We start from the raw sequence: 12,883 nt of genomic DNA on the forward strand, positions 1-12,883 counted from the left end.
ATTAGACAGAACTGATTAATTGGAATCACAGGAGAATTGCACACAGACTGCATCAGTGTGGATCAGTCACCAACATTTTCATTTAAATCAGATTATAGGTTGAAATATTCCTCTCGAGCTACTGCAGAAAGCAGGGAGATGTTCCAGAATACAGCTTTGCCAGAAGTGGTATTCTTCAAAACGAGATCCTCATGCATGTCAATCTCACTCCCACCCACAAAAGATCAGACAGAGCTGGAACATGTTCCAAAGACAAAAGAGGGGAAGGAAACTATATAAAAAGGACACTACATGAATGCACAAACTTCTTTTCTGGATGTTATTTCAACACAATCATGCCACCACACACCATTTTGACAAAATAGGCTTGGGGTTTTATTGTAGTTAAAACAATTTTACTGGAGTTAAACTTTTAAAGTAAGACATTTGAGGGTTTAGGATTCAAGTTAAGGAAGTCTCTCCATCAGTACTCCTTCAAAAAAAAAGTAATTATAATCCATTTTCAATGAAAATAAAACACAAACCAGAATGCATTTTAGTTTGCCTGTCAGCAAATGCACCAGTGCTGCCTTAGTCAATGACAGATGATGCAATAAGAGGACCCTGGCAATCTGGCCATACAGATCAGGCTACACTGTGCCCTTTACAGTTCAGTAGTCTGGCAGAAAATTCCATCCAAAATCACGATAAGAACATCCCTCTGGGTTTGGTACTGAGAAAGGGCGTCCACAACACATACTGTTTTTAATAATAAGTATTCTCAGCCCAGGAGGGAAAGATTGTAAAAAGAATACTATTTGACATTGGATCCTGATGCTGAGACTGCCTCTGTCATAGCACATTCTCCAATATGAAAAAAGAAACAAATAGGAATCCTTCACTCGAGTGGAACACAATTTATAAACATGGTCTAAGACTAGTTAGATCCTGCAAACAAATCTATAAATTTACTGATCTTATGCACAAAGAGAATTCCAAAACCAGTTCAATGAGCAAATTTGAACAAAAGAAGAGTCCAAAAATGGAAGTTTATGAACATTAAGATTAGATGTTTAAGGCCCACGTCCCACTCAAGCCAGTAAAATACATGTTCAAATACAACATGTGAAGCTGGACGAACACAGCAGGCCAAGCAGCATCAGAGGAGCAAGAAAGTTTGACATGGGTTCTGTCCCAAAACATTCTTCAGGACCCTTTTTTTTTTCCTGAAGAAGGGTCCCGACCCAAAACGTAAGCTTTCCTGCTCCTCTGATGCTGCTTGGCCTGCTGTGTTCATCCAGCTTCACACCGTGTTATCTCAGATTCTCCAGCTTCGGCAGTTCCTACTATCTCTGTTCAAATACAATATTCATTTTACAGTTACTGCGTTCCTCAACAGCAATTATTAACAGTGGAACAAACAACGGCACATTCCTGAAATAATAAATGGGAGAAGTTTAATAAGGTAGCAGGATGATAGGAAAGGAAAATGAACATTAAAATGAATCATTTAACTGAAGCTGTTTAAAACTATGATCTGAACTACCATATTTCCCAGCCAACCCTGATGAAATTTAGGGTCAGATGTCACATGCTGACCTCAAGAAAAATGTACACTGACCATCTGAAACAAGGGAAAAGGTTAATTTAATTAGTGTTCTCACACTCTGTCCACTCTAAACAGCAGTAACTGTAGTGCATGAACAGCACAAAACAATCTCAGCTAATCTAATGATCCAAGCACAACCCGCAGCCAGTTTGTCAATTCTTAAAGCAACTGATTACAGGAAATGATCCGCTCAGTAACAAGATTTCAATTTGGGGACACTTTCCTGCAGTATTTATAACTTTTTTACAAAAGTTTAGAAGTTACAAAGTAAAACTAAAAGGAAAGAGAGATTCTAACTGGGTCAATTATGTTAAAAAAGATCCTCCAAAACAAAACAGCCACAGATCTTGTTTTGCCTTTCAAACATGTCATTGCTTTGTGTCAGCAGTGCATCAGAAGGCAGTGGTGCAGGAAGCAGGTTTAGGCAACACCAGAAGTAAGGAACTTCTGATGCTTTAAAACTCCTGGTTAAAATTAAGTGGAAAATGCAGAAGTATTTAAAAATTTGAAATAAAGAATGGATGCTGCTGCCTGGATGCACAAAGCAAAAGCTTAATATTTGAATCAAAGCACAGAATTAAAAATGAAGGTCTCCATTTGACTTCCTCCTTCCAGGATATGAGCCACTCTGCTATCCCACTACAGGTTTCAACATCAAGTAGTCAAGGTAAAAAGATTATTCTGAAAAAGTAGCCCTTCACAACTGGCAACCATGTCCAATTCTTAGAAAGAAAGAATGAACGAACATCTCTAGTACAGTCAATCATGTTCTGATGAATGGACCTCAAACATTAATTCACCCCCTTCAGATGCTGATCAGCTTGCCATGCACTAGGATTGGCTGCCACCTTGCAATACATGGTAAGAATGTGTTATACATAGCAAACTCAATATCATTAGCAATGCTATAAACTAATGGACTAATCGGTGCAGATAGCAATAAATGGATGGTGCCAGTGATTTTTAAAATCAGTGAAAAACTTGTTTGCCCAAAAGTAGTCATACCCTCAGTCAACTGGCAATAAAACTCAGCAAGTGCACACATTCAGGTTAGTTTTAGTTCACTTTTACCACAAGGTCAAAAATATTTCACATGTACAATTAACGGTATGACACATTGTGTAATTACAGTGCAAACATTGACACTGCCTTACCAATCCTGGCCACACATCTAATCACCTGAAACTTAAATCCATCTGAATAATTCTCAGCAGTGCTTTTACCACGAGGCATAGGTACTTGTGCAGGGAAACAATGGAACTCAAGAGGGAGGGGAATGCACTAGTTTTCACAGATGGGCAGAGTGAGGGAAAGTACAAGGCTACATGCCTGCATCCCAAAACCAGTCCAACCTGTCTCTGCCTCCCTAACCGGTTCTTCCTCTCACCCATCCCTTCCTCCCACACCAAGCCGCACCCCCAGCTACCTACTAACCTCATCCCACCTCCTTGACCTGTCCGTCTTCCCTGGACTGACCTATCCCCTCCCTACCTCCCCACCTATACTCTCTCCACCTATCTTCTTTAATCTCCATCTTCGGTCCACCTCCCCCTCTCTCCCTATTTATTCCAGCTCCCTCTCCCCATCCCCCTCTCTGAAGAAGGGTCTAGGCCCGAAGTGTCAGCTTTTGTGCTCCTGAGATGCTGCTTGGCCTGCTGTGTTCATCCAGCCTCACATTTTATTATCTTGGAATTCTCCAGCATCTGCAGTTCCCATTATCTCTCTCTACATGCCTGGCAAGATTGGATACTTTACGCTAAAAGTTTAGGTGAGGTAGAAAAAAAGTACTGAGGGAGGGGGAGAAAAGTTTCAGTCACGAAACGCAGCAACTGCAATTTTTAGAATTAAAAAATGTCATGCCTTATGGTTATAAAAGCTGTGGTCCAAAAGAAAAAAAATGGCATTAGTGAAATTTCCCTGAATACACTATTTATTCCACTCCATTATTCTTTAACAAATCCAAAAGAGAAAGGAATTTAATTAAACCAAGATATTATACAAGCACAAAAGATCAGCAAAGTCAATAAGCATATCAGAATATGCAAAGGCCATTTCACATAGCCCTATATTAAGACTGAAACAGTCCAAACAATCTTCAAACATGTTTTCTGAAGAAGGGTCTAGCCCAAAATGTCAGCCTTCCTGCTCCTCTGATGCTGCTTGGGCCTGATGTATTCAAGCAGCTCTACACCTTGTTATCTCTTATTCAACATCAAACATATTTGAATTACATATTTCTATGGAAGCAGTTCTCGGGAAAGATCTTCAGAGACTATTAAAGTGGAAACCCTCTTTCCTTTCCCCCAAAAAATCAAAAAGCTTCATTTATCTTTGAATATTTCATTAACTTCAAACTATTGTAGCTAATAGGTCTCAATGTAATTTAAAACATGGTCTCAGATTGCTAGAAATGAACCTGGTTTGCCCAGGTTTCCAAAAAAAAAAATCATTAAAACAAGCAGCAACGAGATGGCACCAAGGTTTTAGTTACTACTGTCATGGGACCACCAATTTCCCCCATACTCCACTGTGCAGTCCATCCTTCTGGTCTTTCATTTGGGACAAAGACAAAACACAGTTGTGCTCAAAGTCAGATAAAGTTATACATAATCTGCCAGAAATTTCTATATTTCCCCAATCTGACCACTGTAGGAACAAAAAGGGTATTATTGCGCCTTCCTTCCTTGACTTTTATATGGATTTTGTAAACTAGTGTTCAAAATGAGCAAACTTGGTGTACAGGAATGCAAGCCTTTTCCAAGTCTTCACTATCAAGTGATTATAGACATTACTGCTGGATTCCAAATGCCCTCTACTCATTAATTTTCCATCTCAAAACTTCTTATTGCACTAATTTTACATTTCACAAGAAAAGCTCTACTTCGCTATTTGCTTCCAAAATGCGATTAAGTTAATGCTGAATTATCTACCTCTTGTGCTTGTGAGTCAGGAGCATTCAACTGATTATTGTCATGAGCCCCACAATCCCAAGTAGTAATTTGTGTTACTAGTTCCAGCTTTAAGAATATAAAAAGATTAAGGCCACACACACACGAACAGGTAAAGTAACCACCTGTTGTTAAGTTAAGAATAGAACAGGAAGTTTCAAATGTTATCTCTGCTAGTGTATAATTCTGTTGAGCTCAACGCGAGCCCACTGGCTAGTCTCAGGTTTGAAAGACTCATTGAAGGATGATATTCCTGATTAAACAGAGGTCACTGGATGGTGAAAAAAAAACTTGCAACATATTTAAAAACTGGACCAGTTAACTTGCATCCAATATCTCCACTCAATCAAAACTATATTATCAAAAGGAGCAGAGTCTGAACTGGCTATGACTGGGAGATAGTAAAACCCAGAAGTGAAATATACATTTCACATTGCAAGATAAGAGAACTCAGCAGTAAGGGGAATAGAGACTGGCAAAATAAAAATCACCACATACAATCAGCACATGAACAAATAGCAAGACTCTCTCTTCACAAGGTGATAAAATAGTTAAAATGGATAAAGTTCAAAATTAGAAAGGACAATTTGAATTTATTAAACTCAGAGGTTTAGCTTACGCCTTCCTTAAACAAAAGCACTTCAGGCCTGGTTTAAGTTTATTTGGAAACATTTTGTTTTAGCTTTACTGACATGGACCTAGAGCATCCTCTTCCACAGGCTCCACAACGTCTGTGCCTCTGACTAAAATGTTAGTGCCATTTAAAATTAAAAATCAGTGGCATATTTTGGATATCCTGCGCTGATCCAAAGATTTAATAAACAAGAGGGGAAAGACCAGACAGGCAGCTTTCCAAATAAGACGCATGGAAAAATAGCAACAATTTCATGTGGGGCAGCACAGTGGCTAGCACTGCAGCCTCACAGCGACAGGGACATGGGTTCGATTCCCGCCTTGGGCGACTGTGTGTGGAGTTTGCACATTCTCCCCGTGTCTGCATGGGTTTCCTCCGGGTGCTCCGGTTTCCTCCCACAGTCCAAAGATGTGCAGGTTAGGTGGATTGGCCATGCTAAGTTGCCTGTAGTGTTCAGAGGTGTGTGGGTTATAGGGGGATGGGTCTGAGTGGGACGCTTCAAGGGGCGGTGTGGACTTGTTGGGCCGAAGGGCCCGTTTCCACACTGTAGGGAATCTAAAAAAAAACCAAAGTCCCTAACAACCTTTTGTGAACAAAGCCAAGAAATGTTCTACTTGTGTCGAATTACTGAAATGGTCCAGATTGAATTTTCTAAATTACACAAACTGAAACCCATTTTTCACTTTTTATAAAAATTTCAAAAAATGGCCAAAATGATTGTTTAATGGAACTGAAGTAGTCATATTGGATTGTCACAGACAGCATGTGAGTCTGCGCCAAATTAGTCAACCTTTTGTGGGCATCTTCCAGATTCAGCCCCAATTGTTTGGAGGATGTGAGAAAGGTGAAGAAGAGAGAAAAAACAGGAAGAGATTCTCGCTGAATTACTATTTAGCCACGTGCTATGTGCAGCATCCCTCTACAACCCAGCCAATAGTTATCATCCAGGTTCACGTAAGGTAGCACAACCTGGGCAATGTACTGGCACTGTCACCATACCCTAGCAGAGAGCAGCACCATTAATAAAGGAGAAAAAGGAGAGACAATAAATGGATTTGGTGCACTGGAATTAGACAATTGAGCGGCCAGGTAATCCAATTATGATGATTTCAGAAAATGATTTTTTTGTTTTAAGAAAGACATATTTCATTTATCAGCATGAACTGCTTGGTTTAAAACAACTGAAGTCAGCCTTTGCCCATGGAAGTTTTTAGAAAATTAAATGTTTATAAGCTGAGCTTTCGCACTGACCTCAACAGTTCCTTTATAATCAAAAGTTTCCTGACAAAAAGTTACAAACGTATTTGGGAGTAACCTCAAAAGCCTATAGCTCTGTTACATGAGATCACAAGGTGTAGAGCTGGATGAACACAGCAGGCCGAGCAGCATCAGAGGCGCAGGAAAGCTGACGTTTCGGGTCTAGACCCTTCTGCAGAAAATGGGGTCCAGGTCTGAAACGTCAGCTTTCCTGCTCTTCTGAAGCTGCTTGGCCTGGTGTTCATCCAGCTGTATACCTTGTTATCTCAGATTCTCCAGCATCTGCAGTTCCTACTAGCTGTGTTATGATCTATTAATACAAGCAAAGGAAATTCACATTAGAAAACAATACACCCTGCACTATCAAATCAAAGAAATCAATAGCTAGTAGGATGTAGGGGATGGATGGACCTGATCTATTGTGATTTAATTGAATGTGATTACAGTGTTAAGGTTCAGGAGTACACACCATCTTAGTGTCTCCTCTGCCAAATTCCACACTAACTAATGCTGGTTAATGACCATTACCCTGTAGAAACAGCAACCTAAAAAGTTATCAAAATCACAGTGATTAGCTAATTTATTGCTGAGAAAAGGGTGAGAAGAAGAGAGTAAGAAAGGCAGACAGTGCGAGTGTTAGACCTTGTAATCCAACTCTGCATTCATTTTGGTGTACATCTCATAGATTGCATCAATAGTGACAGTGAAGTTGACTAAAAACTGCCTGATTTTCTCTATACATTCTTCTTCTTTCACCTCTCTGCCCTTCGATAGGGCCTTCATAAAGTCTGATTTATATGGTGCTGCATAAACTGCGGCCTGCAAAAGCAAACAAAAAAACACAAGGTCAGGTCACATGCTGCAGTCAACACTTCAAAACTTTAGTCCTCAGCGTATCCTGACTAACTGGTCACCCACACCTGCTGGGGTTGGCCACGAATTGCATTAGTAATTCCAAACTCATTTGTTAAGGGAAGAAGTTAAAATTTCAGACCGTTATTTCATATTGAATGTTTGAACTGAGAACATTCCAATACTGATGAAAACCTGCTAGTTGGAACAATTATGGTGACCAGAATTTCCTGGTCATCCCATCCATCTTGAAAAGGTGCTGAGAAAAACGGGTTCTCTCCTAGAGGTTACAAATCTACTGCAAGGCCACCAGAAAAATGGCCAGTCTGCATGCATGAACCCATGTCCAAAAACCAAATGAATGCCTTCTCACTTCCTGGAAATGGCAAACTAACGTAGTTGCAATATTTTGAGCTCTTTCAAGAACGGAAGAGTGAATGCAAAAAAAAAACAAACAACTCACAGAAAAAAGTCTTTGTACAATCCAGCTGTGGTACTTCTTCAAAGTTAACTCATATGCTTTTGTAGCATTGACTCGAATGAGGTTTGGGTTTGATTCATCCCGCTCCCCATCTGCGATGCTTTGCAGCATAACTTGTATGAACTTCAGACCCCTGCAAAAATAAACAGACAGTCTAATAGTCAATTAAAATTATATGAATGTACAATGTTCAGCACCATTCGCAGGTCCTCAGATACTGAAGCAGTCCCTGTTCAAATGCAACAAGATCTGGACATTATCCAGGCTTGGGCTGACAAGTCCCACATAAACACTAATGACCATCTCCAATTAACAACAATTTAACAATCAGCATTTGAAATTCCACCACGTTACCATCATTGAATCTCCCATTGTCAACATCCTGGGAGGTTACCACTGACCAGAAAGTTAGCTGGACTTGCCATATAAACAGTGACTACAACAGCAGGTCAGAGGCTAGGAATACTGCGGCAAAGCCTGTCCACCATCCACAAGGCACAAGTCCAGTGTCTAAAGAAATACCCCCCACTTGCCTGGATGAATGCTGCTCCAACAGCACTCAAGATGCTTGACACCAGCCAGGACAAAGTAGCCTTCTTGATTGTAAACGTGCTAAACATACACTCCCTCCATTACCAACATGCAGTAGCAGCAGTCTATACACTCTGCAAGATTCACTGCAGAAATTCAAAGATCCTCAGACAGCACCTTCCAAACCCAGAACCATTTCCATCATGGGCAAGGGCAGCAGATAAACGGGAACACCAGTACTTAGAAAGTACCCTCCAAGCCACCCACCATCCTGACTTGGAAATATCACTGTTGCTTCATCACTGGGTCAAAATCCTGGAATTTCCTTCCTTAGGACATAATGGGTCAACTCAGAGCATATAGACTAACAGTTTAAAGGTAGTAGCTCACCACCTTCTTTCAAGTCTGACAAAGGATGGGCAATAAATGCTAGCCAGCCAGTGACACTCATGAATGAACTTAAAAAGTATATATATTAGGCTCAGTTTAATGTGGAGCTTATTCTTACCAACTGGACAGAAAAGCTGATTGCGGCCAAGCCATATGACATTATGCCACAGGTGGCTTTAACAACCAGACGGTCAAACCTATGACCTTCCTTGGCAGAAAGTTATTGATTGTAGGACTATTGGCCAATTTGTCTCGATAGCAGACCTTATAAACAGCTCCATTAGAGGTGAACTCAAGCTGCTCTCCAGGTACTTGAGCATGTCTTACCAGCTGACAATTCAACACAGTAGGAAGTGCACCTGTCCAAAAGGGCCTGGAGGTTCCCTTGCACATAAGTCATTAGAAATGTGCAAGTGCAGAAAGCAATTGGGGGAAGGCAAATGGTACGTTGACCTTTAGCTCAATAGAATTTCAGGAAGGACCAGGACAAGACAGTGCTGCCTTGAATCACACAGAACATTGGTGAGGCCATACTTGACAGTTACCCTAACATCTGGATCCCCTTACTTAAATTGGATATATTTTCAAGAGGGAGCAGAATGGAGATTCATATTAAATGCTAGAGAATGTCAAGTCTGTCCTATGGAGGAGAGATTTAGGAGAGTGGGCTATATTCAACATGGAGATGAACTCACTGAAACATGAGAAATAGATATACAGAGACACAAACACCCACATAGACAGACCAGGAGGTGGTGTGCAGGAGGGGCAAGAAAGTTGGCCAGGAAATCAGGGTGCCAGTCTCACAAAAAGGGGCAACCTGTTTACGACTGGGAAGAAGAGGTACTCTTCACATTAGTGAATCTTTGCAAGTTCCATCCCAGGTTGCTATGGAAGTAAGGACAAATATGTTAGACTCTTGCTCATTGAAGGCTGAACCGTAGTCAACACCATTATCTCCTCCAGACTGATCTCAAAACTCTGTGACCTTAGTCTCAGCTCCATCCTCTGTAATTGGATCCTCAGGTTTTTCATCCACAGACCGAAATCAGGGAAGATAGGTAACTGCACCCATATGAAACTACAGAAGGTAGTATGCATAGCCCAAACCATCACCAGAGCCAACCTTCTATCCATGGACCCCATCTACGCAGCTCATTGCACCTTGGTAATCATCTCCGATAATCTCTTCTGTCAGGCAGAAGATACAGAAGCACACACACATACACAGGCTTTAGCATCAAAAATGCTGATCTTTCGAATGTTGACCTCACCTAGCGCATGCCTTGTGTGATGTAACCTATAAGACACTTGAGTTTTTTAAATTTGTACCACCTTGTTAACTATGATCTGCCGCTACTGCTCATAAACAAAGCTTTTCATTGTACTTCAGTAGATGTGACAATAAATCAATCAAGCTCAGTCACAGTAACTTCCAGATAACAATCAATAGATTTTTGGATGCTAATGACATCCACAGATGTTGGGAAAATAGCATTAAGCCAGATGGGCAGCCACAAATCAAGACCTGCAGATCAGACTCAAGGGGCTAAAAGGCCTGCACCTGTTCCTATGGGGCACAAGGGACTGCAGTACTGTTGAAGGTGTCATCATTTACCTGAGATAATTAGTGCAGTTTGCACTCTCGCCTGGACATAAAAGAGTCCACGAAACTTGTAAAAGAGAGTGGGGAATTTCGCTATTTCCCTGGTAAATATTTACTCCTCAACCATCAAGTAAAGATGACTTGAGTTTTTAACCTATTGCTGCTTGTGGGACTCAGAGCAAATTAACTGTGCATTTGCACATTTCCTAACAAGACAACAGTGACTATTTTGCATAAGTACCTTATTGGCCTGGTTAGCTCTCTTAATTGAATAGCCGCAGAAGGTCTAAAGCCCAAATGAAGCCCAAAGACACCACTGCAATTTGGATATCGGCAAGTAGAATGCCATTCCTTGTAATTTATCAGAGGAGTTACAGCACATAAATAGGTTATTTCACCCAACTGGGCCCTGCTTATATTCCCCTTCCATTCAAGGTTTCTCCAATCCTACTTAATCTAACTCTTATCAGCTTGCAACATTAACTGTCAAGGCATTATGCATGGATACACTTCCTTAATGCTGCACATTTCTGAATGTCTTAAATATAGTATAAACAGAGTCTTCGTTAAAGCCCACAACGGGATGTTAAAGTCCACAATGGCTGTAATAAGAAATGGAAGAGGCAGAATGCACCACAGGAAAGCAGTATCACTATGTTGCTTGGGCAGATAATGGAGGCTTTAGTGCTTGATCCATCATGTTACAAGTTTCCAAAGAGCAAAACAATGGCTGGGATTTAGTGCATATTCAACAATATGCTGTTTACGGCTGTTCTCCACATACATCCTTGTTATTCAGTTTCTCTGTTACGCCTGCTGTTCGTGACAAAATCAATTTCAAGGTTCATTACATTGCTGATCTAGTGACTAATGATTTGGATGAGGCACTATCTAAACAAGTGATTGCTCACAGCTGGTAACACTGCTCATTTTTGAAGTGAGAAGTACATTTCCATTTAACTGCAGTTACTGTGATTACTGTAAGGCAAATTAGATAGTTTGGGGTAAGAGGAAGTGGTCATTCAGGGGAATCTATAAAAGAAACCTATCAAAACATAGAAGCGGCAAAGAACTACAGAGGAAGACATTCAATTTGAAATCACATTTTAACAGCTGCCTAATGATTAACATACAAACGTATATTGAAGAGGAGGTAAAGCTATTTTGTCAGTGGCTTCCTTCACCAATTAACAACCTGATCTGAATACAATCTCTACTCCATACTCCTACCTATCCCCAAACACTTGCTGCCTTCAGAGAAACAAAATCTCATCTGTTTTAAATTGGTGATCCTTTATTTTAAGTGGTGAACCTCTAGTTCTAGGTTTAAAAAAAACTCTCCAGATGGGGCAGCCATGGGGACCCACATGGGCCCAAGTTGTGCCTGCCTCTTTGTAGGTTACGTGGAACAATCCCTCTTCCGTACCCACACTGGCCCTAAACCCCACCTCTTCCTCTGTTACATTGATGACTGTATCGGCGCTGCCCCTTGCTCCCCAGAGGAGCGTGAACAGTTCATCCACTTTACCAACACCTTCCACCCCAACCCTAAGCTCACCTGGACCATCTCCAACACAAGCAACCACCTAGAAACCGATGTCCATTTCAAGCCCACCGACTCCCACAGCTGCTTAGAATATACTCCTCCCACCTTCCTGCAAAAATTCTATCCCCTATTCTCAATTCCTTCACCTCCGCCGCATCTGCTCCCAGGAGGAGGCATTCCACTCCCATACATCACAGATGTCCTTGTTCTTCAAGGACCGCAACATCCTCCCCACTGCGGTGGTCGAGAACATCCTCCACCATGTCTCCTGCATCTCATCTCTCCCTCCCGCCCCCCCCCACCTCAAAATAACCACCAAAAGACAATCCCCCTAGTCCTCACACAACACCCCACCAACCTCCAGATACAACACATCATCCTCCGACACTTCCACAAATCTACAATCCTACCCCACTACTGAAGACATTTTTCCATCCCCACCCTTGTCTGCCTTCCAGACAGACCACTCTCTCCGTGACTCCCTTGTCCGCTCCACACTCCCTTCCAACCCCACCACACCCAGCACCTTCCCCTTCAACCGCAGGAAGTGCTACACTTTCCCCTACACCTCCTCCCTCACCCCCATCCCAGGCCCCAAGATGACTTTCCACATCAAGCAGATGTTCACCTGCACATCCGCCAATGTAGTATACTGCATCCGCTGTACCTGTTGTGGCTTCCTCTACATTGGGGAAACCAAGTGGAGACTTAGGGACCGCTTTGCAGAACACCTACACTCAGTTCACAGTAAACAACTGCACCTCCCAGTCACGAGCCATTTCAACTCCCCCTCCCATTCCTCAGACAACATGTCCATCCTGGGCCTCCTGCAGTGCCAATAATGATGCCACCCGTAGGTTGCAGGAACTGTAACTCACATTCCTCTGGTATCAATGTGGATTTCACCAGCTTCAACATCTCCTCTCCCCCCACTGCATTCCAAAACCAGCCCACCTCGTCCCCGCCTCCCCAACCTGTTCTTCCTCTCACCTATCCCCTCCTCCCACCTCCATTTCCTACCTATCAACCTCATCCCGCCCTCTTGACCTG

At 41.9% G+C, this 12,883-nt stretch overlaps 2 protein-coding genes across 3 annotated transcripts in view; one reads left to right on the top strand and one right to left on the bottom strand.

Annotated features, from left to right (window-relative positions):
- tchp (trichoplein, keratin filament binding) overlaps positions 1-12,883 on the top strand; it is a 525,906-nt gene that overhangs the window by 450,420 nt on the left and 62,603 nt on the right. The gene's annotated exons all lie outside the window — the stretch shown is intronic.
- The window catches only part of gltpa (glycolipid transfer protein a), a 34,299-nt gene continuing 21,767 nt past the window's right edge, over positions 352-12,883 (bottom strand). The window contains exons 4-5 of the mRNA XM_048556337.2: positions 7,743-7,893; positions 352-7,246 (exon numbers count right to left, since the gene is read on the bottom strand). Coding sequence (XP_048412294.1) covers positions 7,064-7,246; positions 7,743-7,893 — 334 coding nt within the window. The 3' untranslated portion in view covers positions 352-7,063. The remainder of the gene's footprint in view (positions 7,247-7,742; positions 7,894-12,883) is intronic.

The sequence above is a fragment of the Stegostoma tigrinum genome, chromosome 26, assembly GCF_030684315.1.
Source record: "Stegostoma tigrinum isolate sSteTig4 chromosome 26, sSteTig4.hap1, whole genome shotgun sequence".
NCBI classification, from domain to species: Eukaryota; Metazoa; Chordata; class Chondrichthyes; order Orectolobiformes; family Stegostomatidae; genus Stegostoma; species Stegostoma tigrinum.